At 47.7% G+C, this 20,011-nt stretch overlaps 1 protein-coding gene across 2 annotated transcripts in view; it reads right to left on the reverse strand.

Moving 5' to 3' along the window:
* EPB41L5 (erythrocyte membrane protein band 4.1 like 5) overlaps positions 1–20,011 on the reverse strand; it is a 1,765,041-nt gene that overhangs the window by 1,453,586 nt on the left and 291,444 nt on the right. For both annotated transcript variants that reach the window (XM_069616748.1, XM_069616747.1), the window contains exon 4: positions 11,438–11,480. In XM_069616748.1, coding sequence (XP_069472849.1) covers positions 11,438–11,480 — 43 coding nt within the window. The remainder of the gene's footprint in view (positions 1–11,437; positions 11,481–20,011) is intronic.

The following is a 20,011-nucleotide window of genomic DNA, read 5'->3' on the forward strand; positions in this document are numbered from 1 at the left end:
GAAGAGATGTCCCATAAGTATGGAGGAAAGGGGACGGGACGTAGCGTTGGGGGTGGGCGCATGTGAATCTAAGCAGATACAATCATCAGAAATGCTATTACAGTGAGTAATGCATGTTTTCTGATGCTTGTTAATCTGCTTAGAATCACATGCTGTGCATAGACTAGCGAGCAGTACCCGGAGAAGGAGGTGGGTTGTGAGAAGGAACAGTAGTGAAAAGAGGTCTTAATACTGCTTGTCCCATCTGGCAATCAGACCTAGAATGAGTGTCTAGGCAATAGTGTTTTGTAAAGGTGTGTACAAAACTCCAGATTGTCGCCTTGCAAATGGACTCTAGGGGAACATTTGCAAGGAATGCTATGGAAGCCCTAGTGCCTCGAGTAGTATGTGCTCTAAGCTTGAAGGGCAGTTCTCCCTTAGCAAGAGAGAAACCGAGTGTGATGCATTTGACAATCCACCTTGAGATTGCTGATTTAGAGACAGGATCCCCATCTCTACCAGCTGCCAATGAAACAAAAAATGGGTTCGTCTTTCTCAGTGGTTTAGTTCTTTCCAGGTAAAACATGACTGCCCTGAGCACATCTAATGTGTGTAGACTTCATTCGGCCACGTTAGTGGGGTTCTGGAAGAAAGAAGGCAGTTCTATTGATTGGTTCACATGGAACTTGGAAATAAATTTAGGCGCAAATCGAGGATGCGTGCACAGAACCGCCTTATCTCTGAACTGTAAAGAAAGGGTCTAGAACTGAAAGGGCCTGTAGTTCACTAACCCTACTTATAGAAGGGATAGCCACTAGGAAGGCTGTCTTATAGGTAAGGTCTTTGAGACTTGCCTTATGCATATGTTCAAAGAGACCCCATGAGTCTAGTCAATACCACATTTAGGTCCCATCCAGGAGCTGGGTTCGAAATGGGGGGATGAATCCTCTTAACCCCTTCCATGAAAGCCTTTATAACTGGTATTTTCCACCACACCACCTTTTGCTGTGATGTAGTGTAGGCTGAGAGAGAGCAGCCAAGTGAACCATCAGAATTAAAAACCAGGCCTGAGTCTAGGAAGCGAGTCAGGTACAATACAATGCAAGTATGAGAGCAGTCAATGGGATTGACGCCCTTGGCATTGCACCAGATGACAAAGTGTTTCCATTTACCGGAATAGCAATATCGGGTGTTGGGTGTTCTCGCTTCCCCGAGTATGGCCATGCATCTCTGAGGAAGTTGAAGGTGTCCGAACTCTATGACCTCATGAGCCAGGCCGCTGAATTCAGAGTTTGCAGGCATGGGTGAAGTGTTTCTCCCCTGTCCTGAGATAACATGTTGTACGGGCAGGGTAGTTTCATAGGAGGAGGGAGGGACATCTCCATCAGATGAGAGTACCAGGGTTGGCGGGCCCACATGGGGGCCACCAATATCATGGTGACTGGTTCCTGGTGCATCTCGTGCACAAACTTGTTGAGCAGGGGAGTCTGGTGAAAAGCATAAACAAATTTCCCTGACCATGCTAGATAGAGACCGTTCCGCTTAGAGCGGTTCTGAGGGTACCTTGAGGCGTAATCTTGGCATTGAGCTTTCTCCAGAGTTACGAACAAGTCGATCTCTGGGGAGCCCCATAGCACGAAGACAGACTGTCTTCGTGTAACCACCACTGTTACTCTACAGGTAGTGGGAAGTCTCTGCTGAGCATGTCCGCGAGAAGATTGAGTTCCCCTGGAACGTGTTGTGATAACAGTAACATCTTGCGTTTGAGAGCCCATATCCAAATGTATTGGGACAGCTTGGATAGCCCTGCAGAGTGTGTGCCTCCTTGTTTGCTCAGGTAGTACATGGCTGTGGTGCTGTCCGTCAAGATCAGGACTGTCTTCCCCTGTAACTGTCTGAAAGGCTTTCAGTGCTTTGAATACAGCTAATAGCTCTAACAGATTTATGTGGTTGGATGCTACTTGTGGGGACCACACGCCATGTGTACTCTGCTGAAGCAGGCGAGCATCCTCCCACCCCATGAGAGATGTGTCTGTCGTGAGAGTGGCTTCTAGTGTGGGGGTGGTGAAGGTTTTCCCCTTCAAGAGGTTTTCCCTCGACCACGACTGCAGAGAGAGAACGAGAGTGTTAGGGAGAATTCTCATTCTATGGCTAATTTCCCTTACCTATAGAGTCCCCCAGCAGGTTTGCTGGATTTGAAGGGTTTGTTTCTTTTTACCTGCTAAGAGGGAGACTCTTTTTCCCACTCTTAGGCATTTTTGCTATGTGTATTCTAGGCTATTTTTGTGTTTAATTCCTATGGGATCTTTCTCAACCCCATAGGAACCATCTTTATTCACATGTGTTACACAGCGCTTTGACACAGGAGTGTCGTAGCGACCCCCAAACAGACTCCATACCCTGGGACTGACTACTGTCTCCCAGGGCATGTAAAGTCCCCACTGACTTTACTAGTCAAATCCTATGAACTAAACCAGTACAACCCATCTTACTATGGAGGTACTGGAAGGGGTTAATAGTTTTTCCCCTATGTTCATTTACGAGAGGGTACCCTACAGTCCCTCTCTCAAAAGTTTCTGGCTGGTGGCAGTGGTTACTATCATAAATATTCGACTGCGATTTTTCGAGGCACTGCTTTTTCTGACAGCCTCTAACATACCACCGGTGCATTTTAATATTAACTTTGCTCCGGTAGGTTTTTTTTGCCAGAACTTTAATATAACTTCTTTCTCGTGTCTTTCTCTAAACTCCTAACCCAGGTCGGGGATCCTTTGTTCGTCCTTTTGGCGGGCTTCTACCGAGAATCCCTGCTTTCAGCGCCACCGAGTCTGGGGTGGGTCCATTGTGTGGGAGGGGGAGTAGGACCCCTAGACAGGGTTGCCTCCGCAACCCATGTCGCACTCTATCCTGATAGGCTGGAGGGTCTCCCGCCAAGATGACCACTCCACTGTGTGAGTGACAGTTAGGCTGTATGAAAGGGGATCTTTTTGCATAAAAGCAGGGTCCTGAAGACTGGAAGGGCAAGATGTCGCCACTGGAACTAAGAAACCGAAGAGGAGAGAAGCCAAAGACAACTCCAACGACTGAACCACCGGTGAAGCCCTGCTGCAGCGTCTCACCACTTTTCTCCACACGACAAGAGAAGATCTTCATCTGCAAGCGGCTTCTTCCCCTGAGCTGGTGGGGCCAACCAGTTTGCCAATCGCCTTCCCGGACCTGCCTTGGTCAAATCTCCCGTACCCTGTACTCCGAGGCCGGATAGCCAGGCACCCGTCCACCCGGACCACCCGGACCGCGATTTAACGCACTGCGGCTGGTTTCATCCCTGGGTAGTGCAGTAACTCGAACCTTCCTCCACGACAAGAGCCTCTCTTCCTCTGCTGGATCACCCGAAATGCAGGAATTACCAGGAACAACCGCCGCCGCAGGAGCCACTTCTTCATTCTAAGGTACATTTTTCCGCCAGGCCGCCCTTCCTTCGCGGTAGCACTAAAGGTGTTTTAAATACTTTACCTACCTGTTGCATTGGCCGCCCCTCTCTCAACATTGTCTTTTGCCCTCTGCATCCACCTTTTCAAAATCGTTAACCAAAGACTTGACTTCAGCTACAAGAACATTCTGCTCCTGGGCACTTGCCCAGTACCACTGACCTTGGTCACATTTGTTAGACCTGCTTTCTTTAGATTGATTCTCACCGAGAACTGTGTTGGTGCACCTATTTCTTACAACCACCCCTTCCTTCCCTTTTCTAATCATTGTGAAATGCCATTTTGCTCAGTTTTCATATTGCCTATACTGATGCACTGTCTTGCTGAACTGGTTCACAATCTGATGGGAAGTGTTGCTAGGGTGTATAAGAACCTATTTCTAGATAACTTGTGCTTTCCCTCCCTTGTGAGAAATTGTTAGTGAAACCCTTGTGTGTAATTTTCACTGTGCCCTTTTGCTCAGTTTTCACTCTGGTTCACTTGGTCTACAATTTATATTAGGGAGTGTATATTTTACCTTGACTTAATTTAACTTGCTTGATAACTGTGATAAATGTGTTTTCTTGGGAGTGTCTAAAATAAATATATAATTACTTTTTAATACAAAGTTTTGGTCAGTGTTTCCTTGTGCCATAGTGCAGTAGACCTATTGTGTAAACCCTGAATACTGCTCATCTCCCTCTTGGGATGAGTCTGACTGCTCAGCCACAGCTACCAACTAAATCTTTGTGGTACCGACTGATGCCAAAGGAGATTTATTGATCTCACCTGTAGTCCTAATCTTGTGTAGTGCTCCCCAAGGGAGCTGCACAGGATTCTGCCTAACATTCACATTGCATGGAAATTGCTACTCAGCCCCAAACATAGGCCCCTTTGCACCAGCCGTTGAGAAAGTTAGTGTGAGAGCCTTCTTTGCCCCTCCAGCAGGATCGGTTTGACCACAAGGTTTCTTGTGGGAAGGCTTAGGGTCACATCCCATAGCCAGAGCTATCAGAGGAGGCCCCTCAACCTTGCAGGTATTAATTATAGCCCCTAGCTGGGGATAATCTGGGATACACCTGGGTCCTTTAGTCAATATACAGGAAACCTCAAGACTAGGCCCGGAACGTTTAGTTCCAGACTTGGAAAGCTCAGGAATAACCCCGGTCAAAACAGCCCAAGAAATGCTGGGCTAAACTTTAGCCCACAAATTGGGAACTTCAGATGAATATCTTGTCTAGACAGCCACATGACAGGGGCCCTCGGAGCAAACTCCGGAATCCAGGTTCAATCCATTTCAGGACACCTCAGGTACCAGAGCCACTTGGGCCCCTACCGGAACCAGAAGACCCCGCGAAGGAGTCCCCTGGCCGGGGTGCTCTGAAAAGGAAGGAAAATACAGGACGCTTCCTTTTTGAACAGCTGTAAATATGGAGGAGGAAGCCCTTGGAACACCTCTTCCCACCTGACGGACGAGCCTATGCTGGAGAGCCCCGATGGAGAGGGAGACACATTAGAAGCAAGCGTTGCACCGATGTTCCGGGCCCAAGCACTCCAGACAGAAAAAATGGGGATTTGTCCTCACGAAACAACATTCGCACGAAGAACAGGACACGAATTCCAGACGCTGCGGCATAGATGAAGGGAAAGACGACCGTGGAACCGGAGCAGGAAGATGAAGAACAAATTATTTTTGATGCTTCAGAAGTGCCCCGGTCCAGTCCCAATGGACAGAATGTCCACAAAGTATGGAGGGACAGGACATAGGAGTATGCACCAATACCTCAGACTCTGCCAAATCGGTGGACCACTACTGTTCCAGTATGCTTCAAACCCGTACTCTGGTCGATCGTTGCTGACCCGTCAACAAAGAGCACCTCCCTCCTAGAGTGGGCTCTCCCTTTGCCTTTGGGATGTCATCCTCCTCCCCCTCAAAGGTCACAAAATCATGTATTGTGAGGTCTTCCTATGTATAATGCTCTGTCGAAAGGTAGCAGGATTTACAGTTTTACATCTCAGTATATGAATGTTTTTGGCTTGACAGTCATTTCAAATGTAGAGGGCCCGCTGTGTGGTCAAAGTTGATTTGGAATGCTCCAAGATGGTGAACAATGTTATAGAACAGCCTATTACAATTGTTGAGCTTTTCTCAATTGCAAATGCAGCTGCAGCAAACGCTTGTTCGCATGGGAACTAGCACTGCATCACAGAATCTAGCAGCCTGCTGTAGTAAGCCAATGGCTTGTAGCCCATTGTGTCTTTTGCGTCAGTACTGCAGTCATTAGTTGGCCATTCTAGTGTGAAAATAGATAGAACTCCTGTGTTTAATCAGGGGTAGCTAGCACTGGGGTGGTGGGAATCACTTATTTAAGCTCATTAAAGCTGGTGAGCATATCTTCCATCCATACAATTTTGCAGTCACCCTTTTAAGCCTCATTGAGGCCCTGTAACAGTGGCCTGGTGTACACCACATAATCTAAAATTTATGCCCTACAGTAGTTGCACAACCATAGGAACTTCTGCATCTCTGACAGTTTTGGTCAGTGGGGTGATGCACACTAAGGCAGCACTATTCAGTATCATCTTTTTCCAGTGGGCAGATATCAACTGGCCTAAGTAGAGCACTTCTAGGATTGTGCCGAGCCCTTCTGGCACTGCTGCTTGCTGTCACTACATACCACTGAATAGTCAACATACTGAATGATGTACTGGGCACTTGAATATTCTCCAAGTCAGCATGCTATTTCCTGTTGAAGATGCTGGGGCACTCACAGTACCCCTGAGGAAATCTTGCGTGTTCGAAGCGCATCCACCCATGCGTAAACGCAATGAAGTACTGCAAATCGGGGTGTAGGGTTATGGAGAAGGTTTTTTTGAGATCCACCACAGTAAAGTGGGTTGCACCCTTAGGGATGCTGCACAGACTGTTCGCAGGTTTCAGAACCACAGAACATTCTGCCTGGACAGTGTCGTTCAGAGGGCAGAGATCCTGTATCATTCTCCAACGCCCCCCTTTCAATTTCTTGATTGGATGGATAGCTGTGTTGCATTGTGGGCTGGAGGGCACAATTATTCCCTGTTTAGAGGGTAGCAATTGTGTCCTGTATACCTTCCTCCGTCTCTTTGGACAGTGGGTATTGTTTCAGTCATGGCAACACCAGGCCGGGCTTGAGTGTTATCTGGACCAGTGCCAGCCCCTACAGGAGCCCCACATCGTGGACATTGGTTGTCCATAGCCTTTCTGGGACCTGCTCCAAGTCTGTTTCAGCGAAGGGGTTGGATCAACCAGGGTCATCAAAGAACATTGCACCTTGCAGTATTGCACCATTATCTCACGGGGGATACAAATTGCCAACACAATTCTCAATCGTCAACCCGATCCTCAAATAATTCTTCACCTGTCACTTCTTTGAGGGGTACCATTGGATCAATACACAACACTGTACGACATTCGCCCCCATTAGCATCTTTCCCTACCACAACAATCTTTTTAGCTGACACAACCAGGCCCTGTAAATCTAGGGAAAATATTGTTCTTGCTACAGGTCACCATGGGTCGGAAGATTAAATCTGATGGCACCCGCCAACGCACTTTACCAATCTGGGGCACTGCCTCAAGCAATGCTGTTATTCCGTACACAAACATGTCCGGGTCCACAGGGATTCCGCGGACCACCACCTCCCCCTTCTGTGGCCTGTGTGATGAACATTGCCCTCAGGGCGCACATGCCTGGGGTAGTGCACACCGCCCTGTGGTCCGTGAAGGAGATGGTCATGTTCCATTTACTCAATAAATCCCGGCCCAACAACTTTATCGGGGAGGCCTCCGACTACAGTAAAGGTGCATGCACCACTTTTCCTCCTTTTTTGATAGGTACCTCCTCTGTGTAGAGAACCATTGTGATGGCCCCAGAGGATCCTCGTGTGTCGAGAGTTTCACTTGATAGTGGGAAGTTTCCCTCACTGGTGCATGATTTAGTAGCACATGTGTTGACCATAAAGATGAACTGATTTCTTAACTATCACAGCGCCCACCAAGTGTTCGTTGACAGGGTGGGTAGTAATGGACAGGACTGTGCATGCAAGAACTTTCTGTGGGCTGTCCTAGTCAGGGTAGGTGTTGGTACCTGGGAACGTGAAAGGGTTTCCTCCCATAACAATGACCCCTCGGTACAGCACTGTTCCGTTAGGCACTGCATTGGATGTGGGCATTTGACCCCTGTGAAAGGTATTCTGCTGGGCCTCTTGTGGGTATGCAATAGTAGGGGTTTTGGTGGCAACTGGGGTAAGCCTGATGCATTTCATAGGGTATAGAGTTGAACATCTGGGGTGGGATGGTACATGACTGTCGGTGCAGAGGCAGTTTGGTTGCATGGGTTGTAACCCACCCCCTGCCTGCTTCTACGCTCTTGAAAAATGTCCCCACTTACCCATGTCCCCACTTACTCCAACACAGACTATTCCATACACCCCCCCCCCACAGGCCCCATTTCCCCCAAAGCACCCCCTTGCAACCATCATCTTTCCCGCTGCTGACCTCCTTGTTGTCACATTCCGAGTACTGATGCAGAGGACCGCCGCCCCACTGCCTCTGTCCTCCGCCTGGCCAGAACACCACTATCCTTACATCTGTGCGTGGGGCAGCCTGCGCCGCTGAGTCTGTCTCTGTACTGGACGTTACTGTCCCCCTTGAGTGCTATTTCAGCTTGTTTTTTCTGAACTAGTTCCAATTCCTCAACCTCCAATCTCAGAGCCATTTCCTTTTCTCGTTCTTCAATCCTTTTACAGTGGTGTAGAATGATGGTGCAAATTTCTGCCCACCCCTTTGCCTCTGCCTCCACTATTTTGTCAAGTGCTTTGTCCAACTGGTCACCCATCTCCGATCTCCTGCACTTTTAAAATGTACTGCGCGGGGTCTTCGTCAGCCCCCATAGTATACTGCATTGTGGATTTTAAGACTGGTGTGTCTGGGTACACCAACCACAGCACGTCCCACACTTGCCCCCTTATATTGTTAAATGGGGCCCCATCATGCGCATCGTCATCTAGCGTCACTCCTGGATACGCAGCCTTACCCACACATCCCCCGCTTAATCTCCCACGATTGCAACAAGTAAACCTTTCATGTCTCCCACAGTCAGGGGAATTCCCGCTGTCTGCTTTTATATGTCCACATTCCGGCCCTAGCAATAAGGGGCGGGAGAGTTTAAATCAAGTTATTCTTATTCATCTGAGCCTGCAGTACATAATGTGCACTCCTGGGCCCCTTATGTAATAACGGCAGTTGCGTGCCCACTGCCCTCCTCTCTTTTCCATCACTTCCCTTTTTCATCGCAAATGCTACCCGCACAAACCAGTTCCTGAATTGCGGTCCCCACAAACTCTCTACCCTGGAGAATATCCCTGCGCTTCCTAGGCATCCCTTTCGTCATCCTCAAATTCATCCACTGTATCCCATTCTCCTTCCCATAGTTCTGTTTGCCTCCCTGTCTGACCTCACTGTCAGATTTCCTACGCTTTCCGCTCTGCGTTCACCCTTCACTCTCTCTACATGCACATCCTTTTTCGCTGTGCTATCCAATATGAACAAAATGTCTCCAGCCCTCCACTCATCCAGACCACAGCCCTGGTAGTTTCCCCTTCCTTCACTGCCCTCAGATGGGCCAGAACCGTTTGCATCTCCTCAAAGGCCTCCTTTAACTCCTTTTGCTATTTACTCTCCAATGGCATAATGCCGCTCTGTGTTGGCCGATATGGGGGCGGGGTGGTGGCTGGTGTGGGCACATATGTTGGGTTGTTATATATAGCCAGGCAGGTGGTGAGTAGGTAAAGCCCCTACATAGGCGCAGTCTGCGGTGCTCACTCTGGCGCTGTTGCATTCACGATGTTGGGGGGAGCACTATGTTCACGCTGGGGCGTGCACCCATCAGTATCCTCTATATCTGCCACTATTTTCCACAAGTCTAAAATTACTTTTCGTTTCTGAAGTTGTTTACCTTTATATTTGGGTGTTAGGAACATCCTCCAATATCTCTGTTATTAGAACCCTGATCCGGCCATGGGCGGGGCATCCCCCCTGGAGTCTCTGCCACCTGCTGCTTGTGATACTTCTTCTCCTTGTACAATGGCAATGCACTATACATGTACTCCATATTGACACTCGTTCTGTTTCCACCCAAAAAACATTTAGGCATGCGTTGCATACAATACTGTTATGTCCGTCACTACCACTCCCCTGTATCCTCCTCTCCGTCCCCCCCCTGTCCTTGCAACCCGTCCCTTGCACACTCCCTCCCTCCTCGCACCCATTCACCCACACTGCTCCCACACGTCCCCTATGGGCCTTCACCTACCAAACAATAATAAAAATAAAAAAATAAAAATAAACCACAGTAAAACTAAAACTGAAACAAGCCAACACCTGACAAGGGTGTCTTGGATTCTGAGCTACAGGTTTAATTTATTTTGTGGTTTGGTAGGAGCCACATGTTTACAGGATACTTCGAAAGCAAGCTCAGGTAAGGGAATCTGGGAGGAGCCCGATAGGGAAGAGTCTAAACCAGCATGCAAGCTGGTAAGCAACATTCCAACTATCCAGATTTTAAAAAGGGCTAAGACTAGAGCCTATTCACACCTGGAGGATTTACAGGAGATCAACAATGACATACCGATTGTGAAAACAAGGAGGGACCTCACATGCTTGACGAATGATCGGGAAAGGCCTTACTGAAGAAGAGTTTTAAGACCTTTACTGAACCTCTAGTGCTTAAGCTTCTGCAGCAAGCCTGCTGGAGATCTAAAGATGGGGTCCTTATACCACACATTTATTTTACATTTCGCTAGCTTGAAAGATTGCCTCAAGATTATTGGCAGAAAGGGAAGGTAGTATATGGCCCTACAACAGGGCAAAGGGGTGATATTTAGACAGTCACTAGTTAAGTATTTGGGCACCAGGCACCACTACACTGGTTTGATGATACAAAGGAAATCAAACTCAAAATGAGAGGAGCTGGGGAGCCAGTGTAATTTCAAAAGGTTCCATGTTTGTGGTTCTACTTCTTGAGGCCAAAGACCAAGCATGCAGCCCCATTCGCTGCGCTTGCAAACAAGCAATTTCTTTCTGAGGTCAGCCCTGCAAGAACATTGTACAGCTGAAAAAGGCTTGTAAATCATGAAAGCACCCACCATCCTTACCCTCTGTGCATAGCCTTAGTCATGCCATAAGCAAGGAGTGGGCCTAGCACCAGTAGCAATCTGCGCCCAGTTGCCATTCAAACACATAAAAGGAACTGCAAACCTACAATAATTATTGATGTGTTGAAGACATAATCGATACAGGTAGCTAGGTACAGGGGCCAGACAGAAAGTGATTGGAGGACTGCAATGGGTGTGTAAAAACATATGGCTAAAATGAAGTATAAGAACATGGTTAAAATGTGAAATCTGAAGACACTAACACATTTGGCTTTGTTAAGCAATGGGTTATGAGTATAAGTAGGGCAACTTAAAGAATGGTAAGCATTCAACTAGAAGTGGAAACAGGTTGATACATGAGTGTTTCCTGAATTCCTTCCACAGTTGGCTCTCTCACAGGACTTCTTGCCCAAGTTGGCACAGATCTGGCATGACTGACGAGAACAAGTCAAGATAACGATCCTTTTATATATCTTTGCAAATATGCAGGTTTTCTTCATTTTTACTATTCCGACAAACACAAAAAGCAAACCGACACTGCTGATAAAAGCACTGTACAACGTCTTTCCTTTAGTTATTGATTGGGAGAGCCAGTGACCTTGCACTAAAACCACTCCTACAAGGCACCATGTTGCCCACTCAAAAGACAAGTTCCCTAGGCCATCTAGAGGCCCATCGGATTCACTAACCTTGAACCCCAACAACATGCTAGAATGGAACTGTGAATGGTTAGTATCATTATTAAAATGGATAACTTGCTTTTCTACTGTTGGTTAGAAAAAAAACACAAGACTTACTTTTTACTTGCTTTTTGATGCTTTTCGTGCTATCCAGCCAATGCTGAAAGAATCAAAAATGTAAACTGTTAATTTGAACTTCAGTGAAACAAGCACCCTATAATGGAGACAAGCACTTCAACAATATGTATACTGAAAATACTGGTTTGTGGATTATTCCTTTTATAGGCCACACTGGGCTATTAATTTCACTTTCTGGTTGCTCTGTGACACTATATTAAAACAATAGAATCCTCTGTACATTTTCACACACAAATGTGCAAGGAAAATATCACAGCTAGCCGAACACAGGCATATAAACGTTTAGCCAAAGACTGCAAAAACTGGGTGGGAGACAGGAGAGCATACTGTTCCCATACATACAGGCGGACACACATACTATTTAGACTGTTTTTTTTTTTTTTTGCAACATATGGGGTTCTCCAGAAACCACATGGCACGTTGCTAACCTGAACTCTGAGATGTCCACTGTTGGTGAAATGGGTTGTTTGGGTTAAACACCAACGTGATGAGTTTGCAGTCGAGTGACACTATGGTTAGAGAAAAAGCTATGACACATTCGTAGCCGCACAGGCAAGGGGACACAATCAAACTGCCAGTAAGATTTTATGAAGGCAAACATTTTGAATCATCCCACACGGATACCTATGCTCAACTGTAATTGCTATGGGTGTGTGGGCGTGGCACGTTAGTTTCTAGAATGCTTACACTGCCATGCACTGAAGGTACAGTTGGTGTAGTTTACTTAAGAGAAATCCCTGTTTACAAGCCGGCCGCGTTCTTCATCGACCACCTGTCACTTCGGATGTGGTGGTAGCATTCTAGAAACTGTAACGCGCTACGCTCAAACACCCTTGGCTATTCCACCCTGATCTTCCCACGGGCAGCCATATAATTGTGGCCTGTTCGCCGGCTGCCCTGGTATTACCCACCCCCACCCTCTCCACCCCAAGCGCATTACGAGTTAAGGGAGATTTCCCTAGCAGGGGTGCACAACTGATTTTGACAGAGGGCCGAAAGTACCTTACGTGAAGCCTATAGTGGGCCGAAAAGTAAATGTGGGTGGGACGGTAGGCGTGGCGTGGCAGGAAGCTTTTTCACCCCCCCCCCCTTTTTCATTGAACACATGGAAAAAGAATACGTTTTTGAGGTGTAGCTGTTTATTTTTATTTCAAACTTACATTTTATACTACACATTTTCCATTGTTATTTATTTATATTTAGTTATTGCATATCGTCTGTATAATTAAAGTATATATATATTTTATTGACCCTTGATTGGACATTCCGTTACTTTGGACTGCTATACTTTACTGTTTGGGTTGGCAAAGAGGTGTTAGGCCTTCATTGAGTCAGGTTTCCACAAAAAGCAAAGGATGTACATCTCCTAATTGTGCCTGTTTTATCTTTATTATTGGGTTCACTCTCGAGTGACACTATGCTCCATGACCCCCACCCCCCAACCAAACACTATGCCCCATTGCCCCCACCCCTCAACCAAACACTATGTTATGGAATGCAACCAACTGCTTGAAGTGGGCCGCATATCATTACAAAAGTAAACACTCTTGGTGGGCCGCAGAGCATGGGATGGAGGGCCGCATTTGGCCCGCGGGCCGTATGTTGTGCACCCCAGCCCTAGAGAGTCCCCTCACTCTTAATTGCCAGTGTCATTTACCCAATGTAATCTTGTTCCTATGGCCTCCAACAAGTTCAAGCTGTATTTGTAGCCAACCACATTCCCTCACTCTGGTCCCTGTAACTTAGTGATGAGCGCAACACCCCATAGCCCAAAATGCCCAGGGGAAGACAGGGAAACAAAACGAGAGTAAATGAGAATGTGGCTTTTCACAGGACTCTCTAAAAGGAGTAAACAGATTAAAACCAGTTGAAATCAAGCCCTTCATCCCAGCAAACAACTTTAGATCTGCTCTCCCAAGCATTGGTCCTCTCCACATGGATGGTGGCAATGCCCCACTGGAATGCCTTCCGCAAGAAACCTGGCACCCCTGAGATTGAGTCCTGTTGAAGCATATGGGACCCAAGGACTCTGAAAGTTCAACCATATCACCCAGACCCTCATCTAACTGAACTGGATTCCGTTGCAACCATGCATCAACTTCAAATCCTGCTGCATCATGTACAAGGGAGTCACTCTCAAACCCCCAAGCTACCTCACTAAAGCTCAGCATCTACAGAGACCTACTTTGCACCAGAAGTAATGATATGTGCAAACTCGGACTCCACCAGTACAGGAAAGAACCAGAAGATAGGCCTTCTCCGTCTACGCCACAGATTCTGGAACCTCCTCCCCATTGACAAGAGACCTGCCTTGCCTCGTCGCTTATACATTTCAGGATCGTTCCTCTTCAAGGAATCTCTTCAAAACCTAGCTCCACTCCCCACCTATCATATTGGGTGCTCTTCTCCATCATCCCTGTTCATTCCCCTGGTTGCTTGCAGCTACCTTGCTGGCAAACTGCCCACACTCCCCCTCCCCAGTTATCGCTCAGCTCTTGTATAGATCCCCTGTGATTTGCATACATTGTCTTGTACTCGACTCCTCCCAAGAATTCTAAAGCACTGTTGCTTCCTGGTGGTAGGCCCCCCCCTCTCAATAAATAACCTAATAATAAAAATCAGTCCGCCTCACCATATTTCCATGCCCATCATGCAGAAGCTTCAATTACCCGAGAGAGGCCTTTGAGGCTATGCGCCCTGCGGACACCCACCAGCTCCCTGCAAACTCTTGTAGTTGTCAGTATTTGAGGAGATAAAAAAAAAAGAAATACTCAAACTCCAGGGAAAAACAGATTACAAGAGAAGGCTTCATAATGATCTGCTCAATGGTAGGAAAGGACAAAAATCGAGGGTGGTCATTGACTGCCAGGACACGCAAGGGCTGCAGAGCGCAGAGACACGACAGCCGCCAGGAAGAGGAAGGCATGCAGAGGTAGCAAGGCTGGCAGAGGGGGGGAGAGCAGCGGCATGGAAAGAGCGAGTTCGGAGGTTCATGGTTCGAGCAAGAGACACGCACAGGAAAATTTGATGACGTGCTACCATAACACGTTGTCAAGCAATCTTTTGCTTGTGCTGCTTTTTTTAAAGCAGTTTAACTCTGAAGTGATAGTAGTCCAATGTCTATGTTGTTTCATCTGGTCATTCCAAGGGGACAACTTGGAATGGCAAAATGTTTAATAAAAATGGCAGTTAACTTTTTCTTTTTTTTAAAAAAAATATTTTTATTGGCATTTTAGTAATAAGAACAATAACTAGCAGAATACACCCTTCCCCCATCCGATTCCCACCCTGCCATTGCCGCACTTCCCTTTTATCAGAGACCAGTAGGTCCACGCCATTTCCACTTAATCGATTCCTTTCACATTATGTCCAATATGCGTAGATTCTGTGGACACCATTGTTTCATAAAGTCCGCTGAGATATTCTAAGGCTAACCCCCAGTCTTGTCTGAAATTGTCGGCATGGCCTTGCACCCTTTCTGTTTACGCCATTTCGCAAGCACTAGCCAGACTGCTATAAGCGTTCCATGAAGGCTTTCCTCAGGGGCTTAAAAGGAAGTGAGAACTCCGCGTTGAAGAGACCGCACATCCATTCCCTCAGGGTGAGGGTCGAGGTGCAGAGGACCATGGACTGCATTTGGACCCCCACTTCCTTCCAGAATCCCCTTCGTTCCGGGCACTCCTCCCATGTGTCTCCAGTCCCCCCCCCCTCCCTGCACATACCCTCCAACACTCCTGTGAGACGTTGGGATACATCCAGTGTAGCCTTTACGGGGTATATTGCCATAACCTTCTACCATGCCTCCCTGAGTGGGATTGATCTGGCTAGTTTCGGTATGTTTCCCCACAGCTTCTCCCGGTGATCTCTCAGGATAGTCACTCCTTGAGTTATTTCCCCATCTCCTTACCCCCAGGGCTTGTTCCCTTCTACATCTGCTAGGATCGCGTACAGTTTTGAGATCATCGGTTTGTCCCCTGTATGTGTGGCAATACGTTTCTCAAAAGACGTCTATCTCCCGGCTGGCCTCTCTTCATTTCAGAGTGCATCAGCCAATGTTGGACCTGATAGTACCCCAGTCTATCATTCTCGGTTAGCCCCCATCTGTCGCTTACAGTCTTCGAAAGGTTTTATTTCTGCCCCCATCAGCACATCCCCCATGTTTGTGCAGCCAACCTTATGCCACTGGGTGAATGAGCCACATTCCAAAACAGAGGTGTGAAGGGGGACGGCTTGTGGATATGCCTCCCTGGTCCACCAATCAATCCCAGATGTCACAGGTCACTGCAGTGACTTGGCTAATGTAACCACAACATACCTCCCAAAGGAGTACCTGCAACAGCTTTGCCCATCCTCGCCCATGCTTTTGTCATGTCCCCCGTTAGACATTCTCAGATTACTCGTAATTACGCCGCTTCATAGTATTTAATGACATTTGAGAGGCCCACATCCCTTTATGTTTGGGTGCCATCAGCGTCTCTAGCACCACTCTAGGTTTCTTGTTGAGCAAATGAATTATCGAGCGGTGTTTAAAGAAAGGTCGCGGAACCCGGATGCGAAGTGCTTGAAAGTGATATAACACCCTGGTGATCGTGGCGTTCCTGCACAGCCAGGAGATGCGCTGGGGCGACCACTTCCCAAAGGTCTGTCTTAATTTGAGCAAGAAGCCCCAGGTAGTTTGGTTTTTATATTTTGGGTATCGAGCTGGCTATGTGGACGTCCAGATATTTTACACTGTCCCTGGCGATTGCAAACAGAGTATTCGGGCAGAGCGGTCAATTGTGTTCGACAGACTTAGGTTGAGCAGCTCCGATTTTGACATATTAATTTTCAGCCACGCAACCCGTTCCATCCTTGCAAGTTCTGCCATTAGGGTAAGCATCGACTTCTCCACTCTTGTCAGGGTTATCATCATGTCGTCCGCGAACGCCATTACCTTTAGCTCCTCCCCCCTAATGGGATACCCCGAATAAGTGGGTTTTGCGTAATCATTGTTATCATTGGTTCCAGGCATACTGTGTGTAGGAGCGGGGACACAGGGCATCCTTGTCTGGTTCCCCTTTGGATATTTGTGCTTCGGGATATCTGCTTGAGTTGATTGAGAGGCACATCGAAGGTTGACTGCAGGTGGCTTTAACCATCTGCATGAATTTAAAGCCCATTCCCATGAGTTCCCATAGTCACAAATAGGGAGGGCCATTCCACACGGTCAAAAGCCTTCTCCTCGTCGAGTGAGAACACCACTGAGGGAACCCGTTGCATGGCCGCCTTTTATACCAGATGTATTACCAATCTCATGTTGTCCCACATCTGACGTCCCTTGATAAATCCTGATTAGTCCATCCCAATCAGGGTCGGCAGAATGGGATTTAGTCCTGCCACTAAGACACCCGTGTAGATTTTCGCATTGATGTTTAGTAGAGCTATTGGCCGATACAACCTGTATTTCGTCATGTCCTTACTGGGCTTTTCAAATACTACTACCTTGGCTTTTGACATCAATTGTGCCACACCCCCCTTCCGACCCATTGAACTGAAGAGGTCCACAAGTCAAGGACTCAATTTCTGGCAGAACTTTTTATACTGGACCTGGTGCCTTGTCCTTGGGCAGAGCCCCAATTATTGCCTCGACCTCCTCCCTGCTTATGTCTTCCTCCAGTCTCTCCCTGTCCAAGGGTGAGAATTTAGGTAGGAGCAGCTCGCTCAGGTACTGTTCTACTGCTTCTGGGTCTAGATGGTCGAAGGCATATGGGGTGCTGTAGAACCCTGCAAAGGCTGTGGTTATGGCCTCCAGGCTCATCGCCATTGCGCCAACTGGCTGGCTAATGCGTATGGTAGTGCGGTTAGCCTCTTTGCTCCTCAACTGTCTAGCTAACAATCTATCCGCCTTATTGGCCTGGTGTCATAAACGGGCCATGGAAGCTACAGGATCGGTGGGCGAAATGGAGGAAGGACAAGACTCCTCGTATTGCTCGGAACACTTTCAACGTTCTAGTCTTGGAAACCGTTAGGCTACAATTAGCCAACAGGTGAGATGCCCGGCACGTTGCAACTTTCTTGCTGCTATATGGTTGTGAATCAACACTCCTGTTCATTTTGCTCCTTCCTCGCCCTCTTTTGTCTCCCTCTCTGCTCTCAGATGGTACTTTGTGTGCCCGCTGCTCCCTAGCGGCATACTCTGCTTTTGCTTACCTTTCTCTGCTCTCTGGGCTGCTCCTCGCAGTTCTTCCTCGCCGCGCTCCACACGGCGTTCCGTTCCACTGCTCCACAGCTGTTCACCGTCTGCTTTGTTCACAGAGACGGCTGATCCTTGCAGCCTTTACTATTCTCTACTTCTGGAACAATCCCCCTCGCCAGCATTCTCAGGCTCATTGGTGAGAAAGGACTTCCTTTACTTTGCATGCTGGAACCTGAAGTCCATTTGGAATACGTTACTCAGCAAATCCGATGCTCTCAAGAACTACTAGGTTTTTTCAGCAAGGCTTTTACCTGGTCTGGGGTGGGCTTTCCAGAGTCCCTGCTGCTGGGCAAATAGCCTCACAGGCAAAGTGGCCTGCGGGGGGAGCCCGCCCTTATCTCTTCAAACAGAAGGGCAAAACTGTCAAGAAGAAAACCAACAGCACCTGGAGAGAAAGGAAAGCTGAGATCTCATCAGAAGAACCATCAGACTTCAACACTGAGTCAGGTGAGGAGTGGGCTGTTGAAACGGATACTGTGGTATTTGTCAAACCTACTGAATCTGAGACCTGGATGTAATACCTCAGTTTCATCCCCAGCAGGGTTCTCGCCGCCCTCCTAGCCTGCAGGAGATTCAGTTGGCTCCTCACCCCTTTCAATCTCTTATATAGCTCCAAGTTCTTCTCTATCCATAACCCCACCCCCACCCAATCCAAGCACCCTCCCGGCTCCAGCCATTGACTGGAGCACCTTGCGCAGTTGGGACTCTAGTTCCTTCTCCACAGTCTCTCGCTGACTTCTGGGCTCTTGGTGTTATTAGGTTCTTCCCCCTCTGCCCCCCACGTATTACCACCTTAAAGGCATCCCTGAGGCCCTCTTGCATCATCCCCTGCTTGATATTTCTCTCGAAGTACTCATCTATTTTTTTTTCCATTTTTTTTTTTTATTGGCATCTCTCTAAACATAGGGACTCAACATAATCCCCTCTCAACCCCCTTCACACCACCTCCCTCCCCACCGGTTGTCAATCTTGCTGTACTTCTGCGTTCCCTAGATGGATCAATCTTAGCCTGTGAACATGTCCAGAATACGCAGGTTGTGAGGACACCATTGGAGCATGTAGTCGCTTTGCAGGTATTCAATGGCGTCTCCCCAGTCCGTTGCAAAGTGCTGTCTGTCCCCTTGGAGATAATATGCGATTCTCTCCATTGCTACATAAGTCCATATGCTTTGGAGCCATTCTTGTGTGGTTGGAGGGGTCTTTTGTTTCCATTTCTGCGCGATTGCTAGCCACGCAGCTATTAGAAGGCCCATAAAGTTCAGTTTTTACGTCTTGGTGAGAGTCTTATCTCGAGGGGGCCACATGCCACACATCCATACTTCTCCTAGGTTATCTGTGCCTTTGAACAGTTCTTGCATTTGCTTCCTCACTTCCGCCCAAAAGTGTTGTAGTTCTTTACAGTCCCACCAGATGTGTCTCCATGTTTCCATTGTGTCGCATCCCCTCCAGCATTTCCCTTGTACAGTCGAGAACATTTTGTGCAGTCTTTCCGGGGTGTAATGCCATTGGATCATTACTTTGGTCCATGCTTCCCTCGTTTGTATCGCTCGTGTCCATTTTGGGATTATTAACCAGAGGTATGTCCATTGTTCCCTCGCAATTTGTTTTCCGATCGTGATTTCCCATTTTTTCATGTAGTGCCATGTTATGTTTTCTTCCTAGATGTTTATGAATTTGTATAGGGTGGATACGAATTTCCTTTCACCCGTCTGGGTCACCATGTGCGTCTCAAATGGAGTGAGATCCCTTGCCAATGCCTTGGTGATTCTTGGCGTTGTGAGCCAGTGGAGGATTTGTTCATACTGGAACCAGTCCTTTTCCGTGAGGCCCAGCAGCTCCTGGCAGTCTGCAAATGTTCTGATCTGCTGTCCCTCGAACATGTCTCCCACTTTTGTGCAGCCCGCGTCTCGCCATTTCTGGAATGTTCCTTTTTCCACACCTGGGGGGGGGGGGGGGGGGGGGGAAATTCTGGGTTATCAAACATTGTTATGAATGGGGCTGGGTCTATCGTGAGCATTTCTTTTTTGGTTGCTTTGTCCCAAATTTCCATGGTGGTGCTCATTACTTCACTTATTTTGATGTTTTGGTGTCTGTGCTCGGGTTTCCTCCATAGGAGGTGTCGCAAATTTGATCTTGCTACTGCTCTATCCTGCGCTTCCCGCTATTTTTCTGATGAGTCTGATCCATTCGTTTAGGACCCATAATTGTGCCGCCTCGTAGTATTTCCTAAAGTGGGGGAGCGCCATACCTCCATCTGCTTTATGCGCCGTGAGAGCCTGTTGTGACAATCTCGGTGACTTGCCCTGCCATATATATTT

The sequence above is a fragment of the Ambystoma mexicanum genome, chromosome 9, assembly GCF_040938575.1.
Source record: "Ambystoma mexicanum isolate Mex_15411 chromosome 9, UKY_AmexF1_1, whole genome shotgun sequence".
Classification (NCBI taxonomy): domain Eukaryota; kingdom Metazoa; phylum Chordata; class Amphibia; order Caudata; family Ambystomatidae; genus Ambystoma; species Ambystoma mexicanum.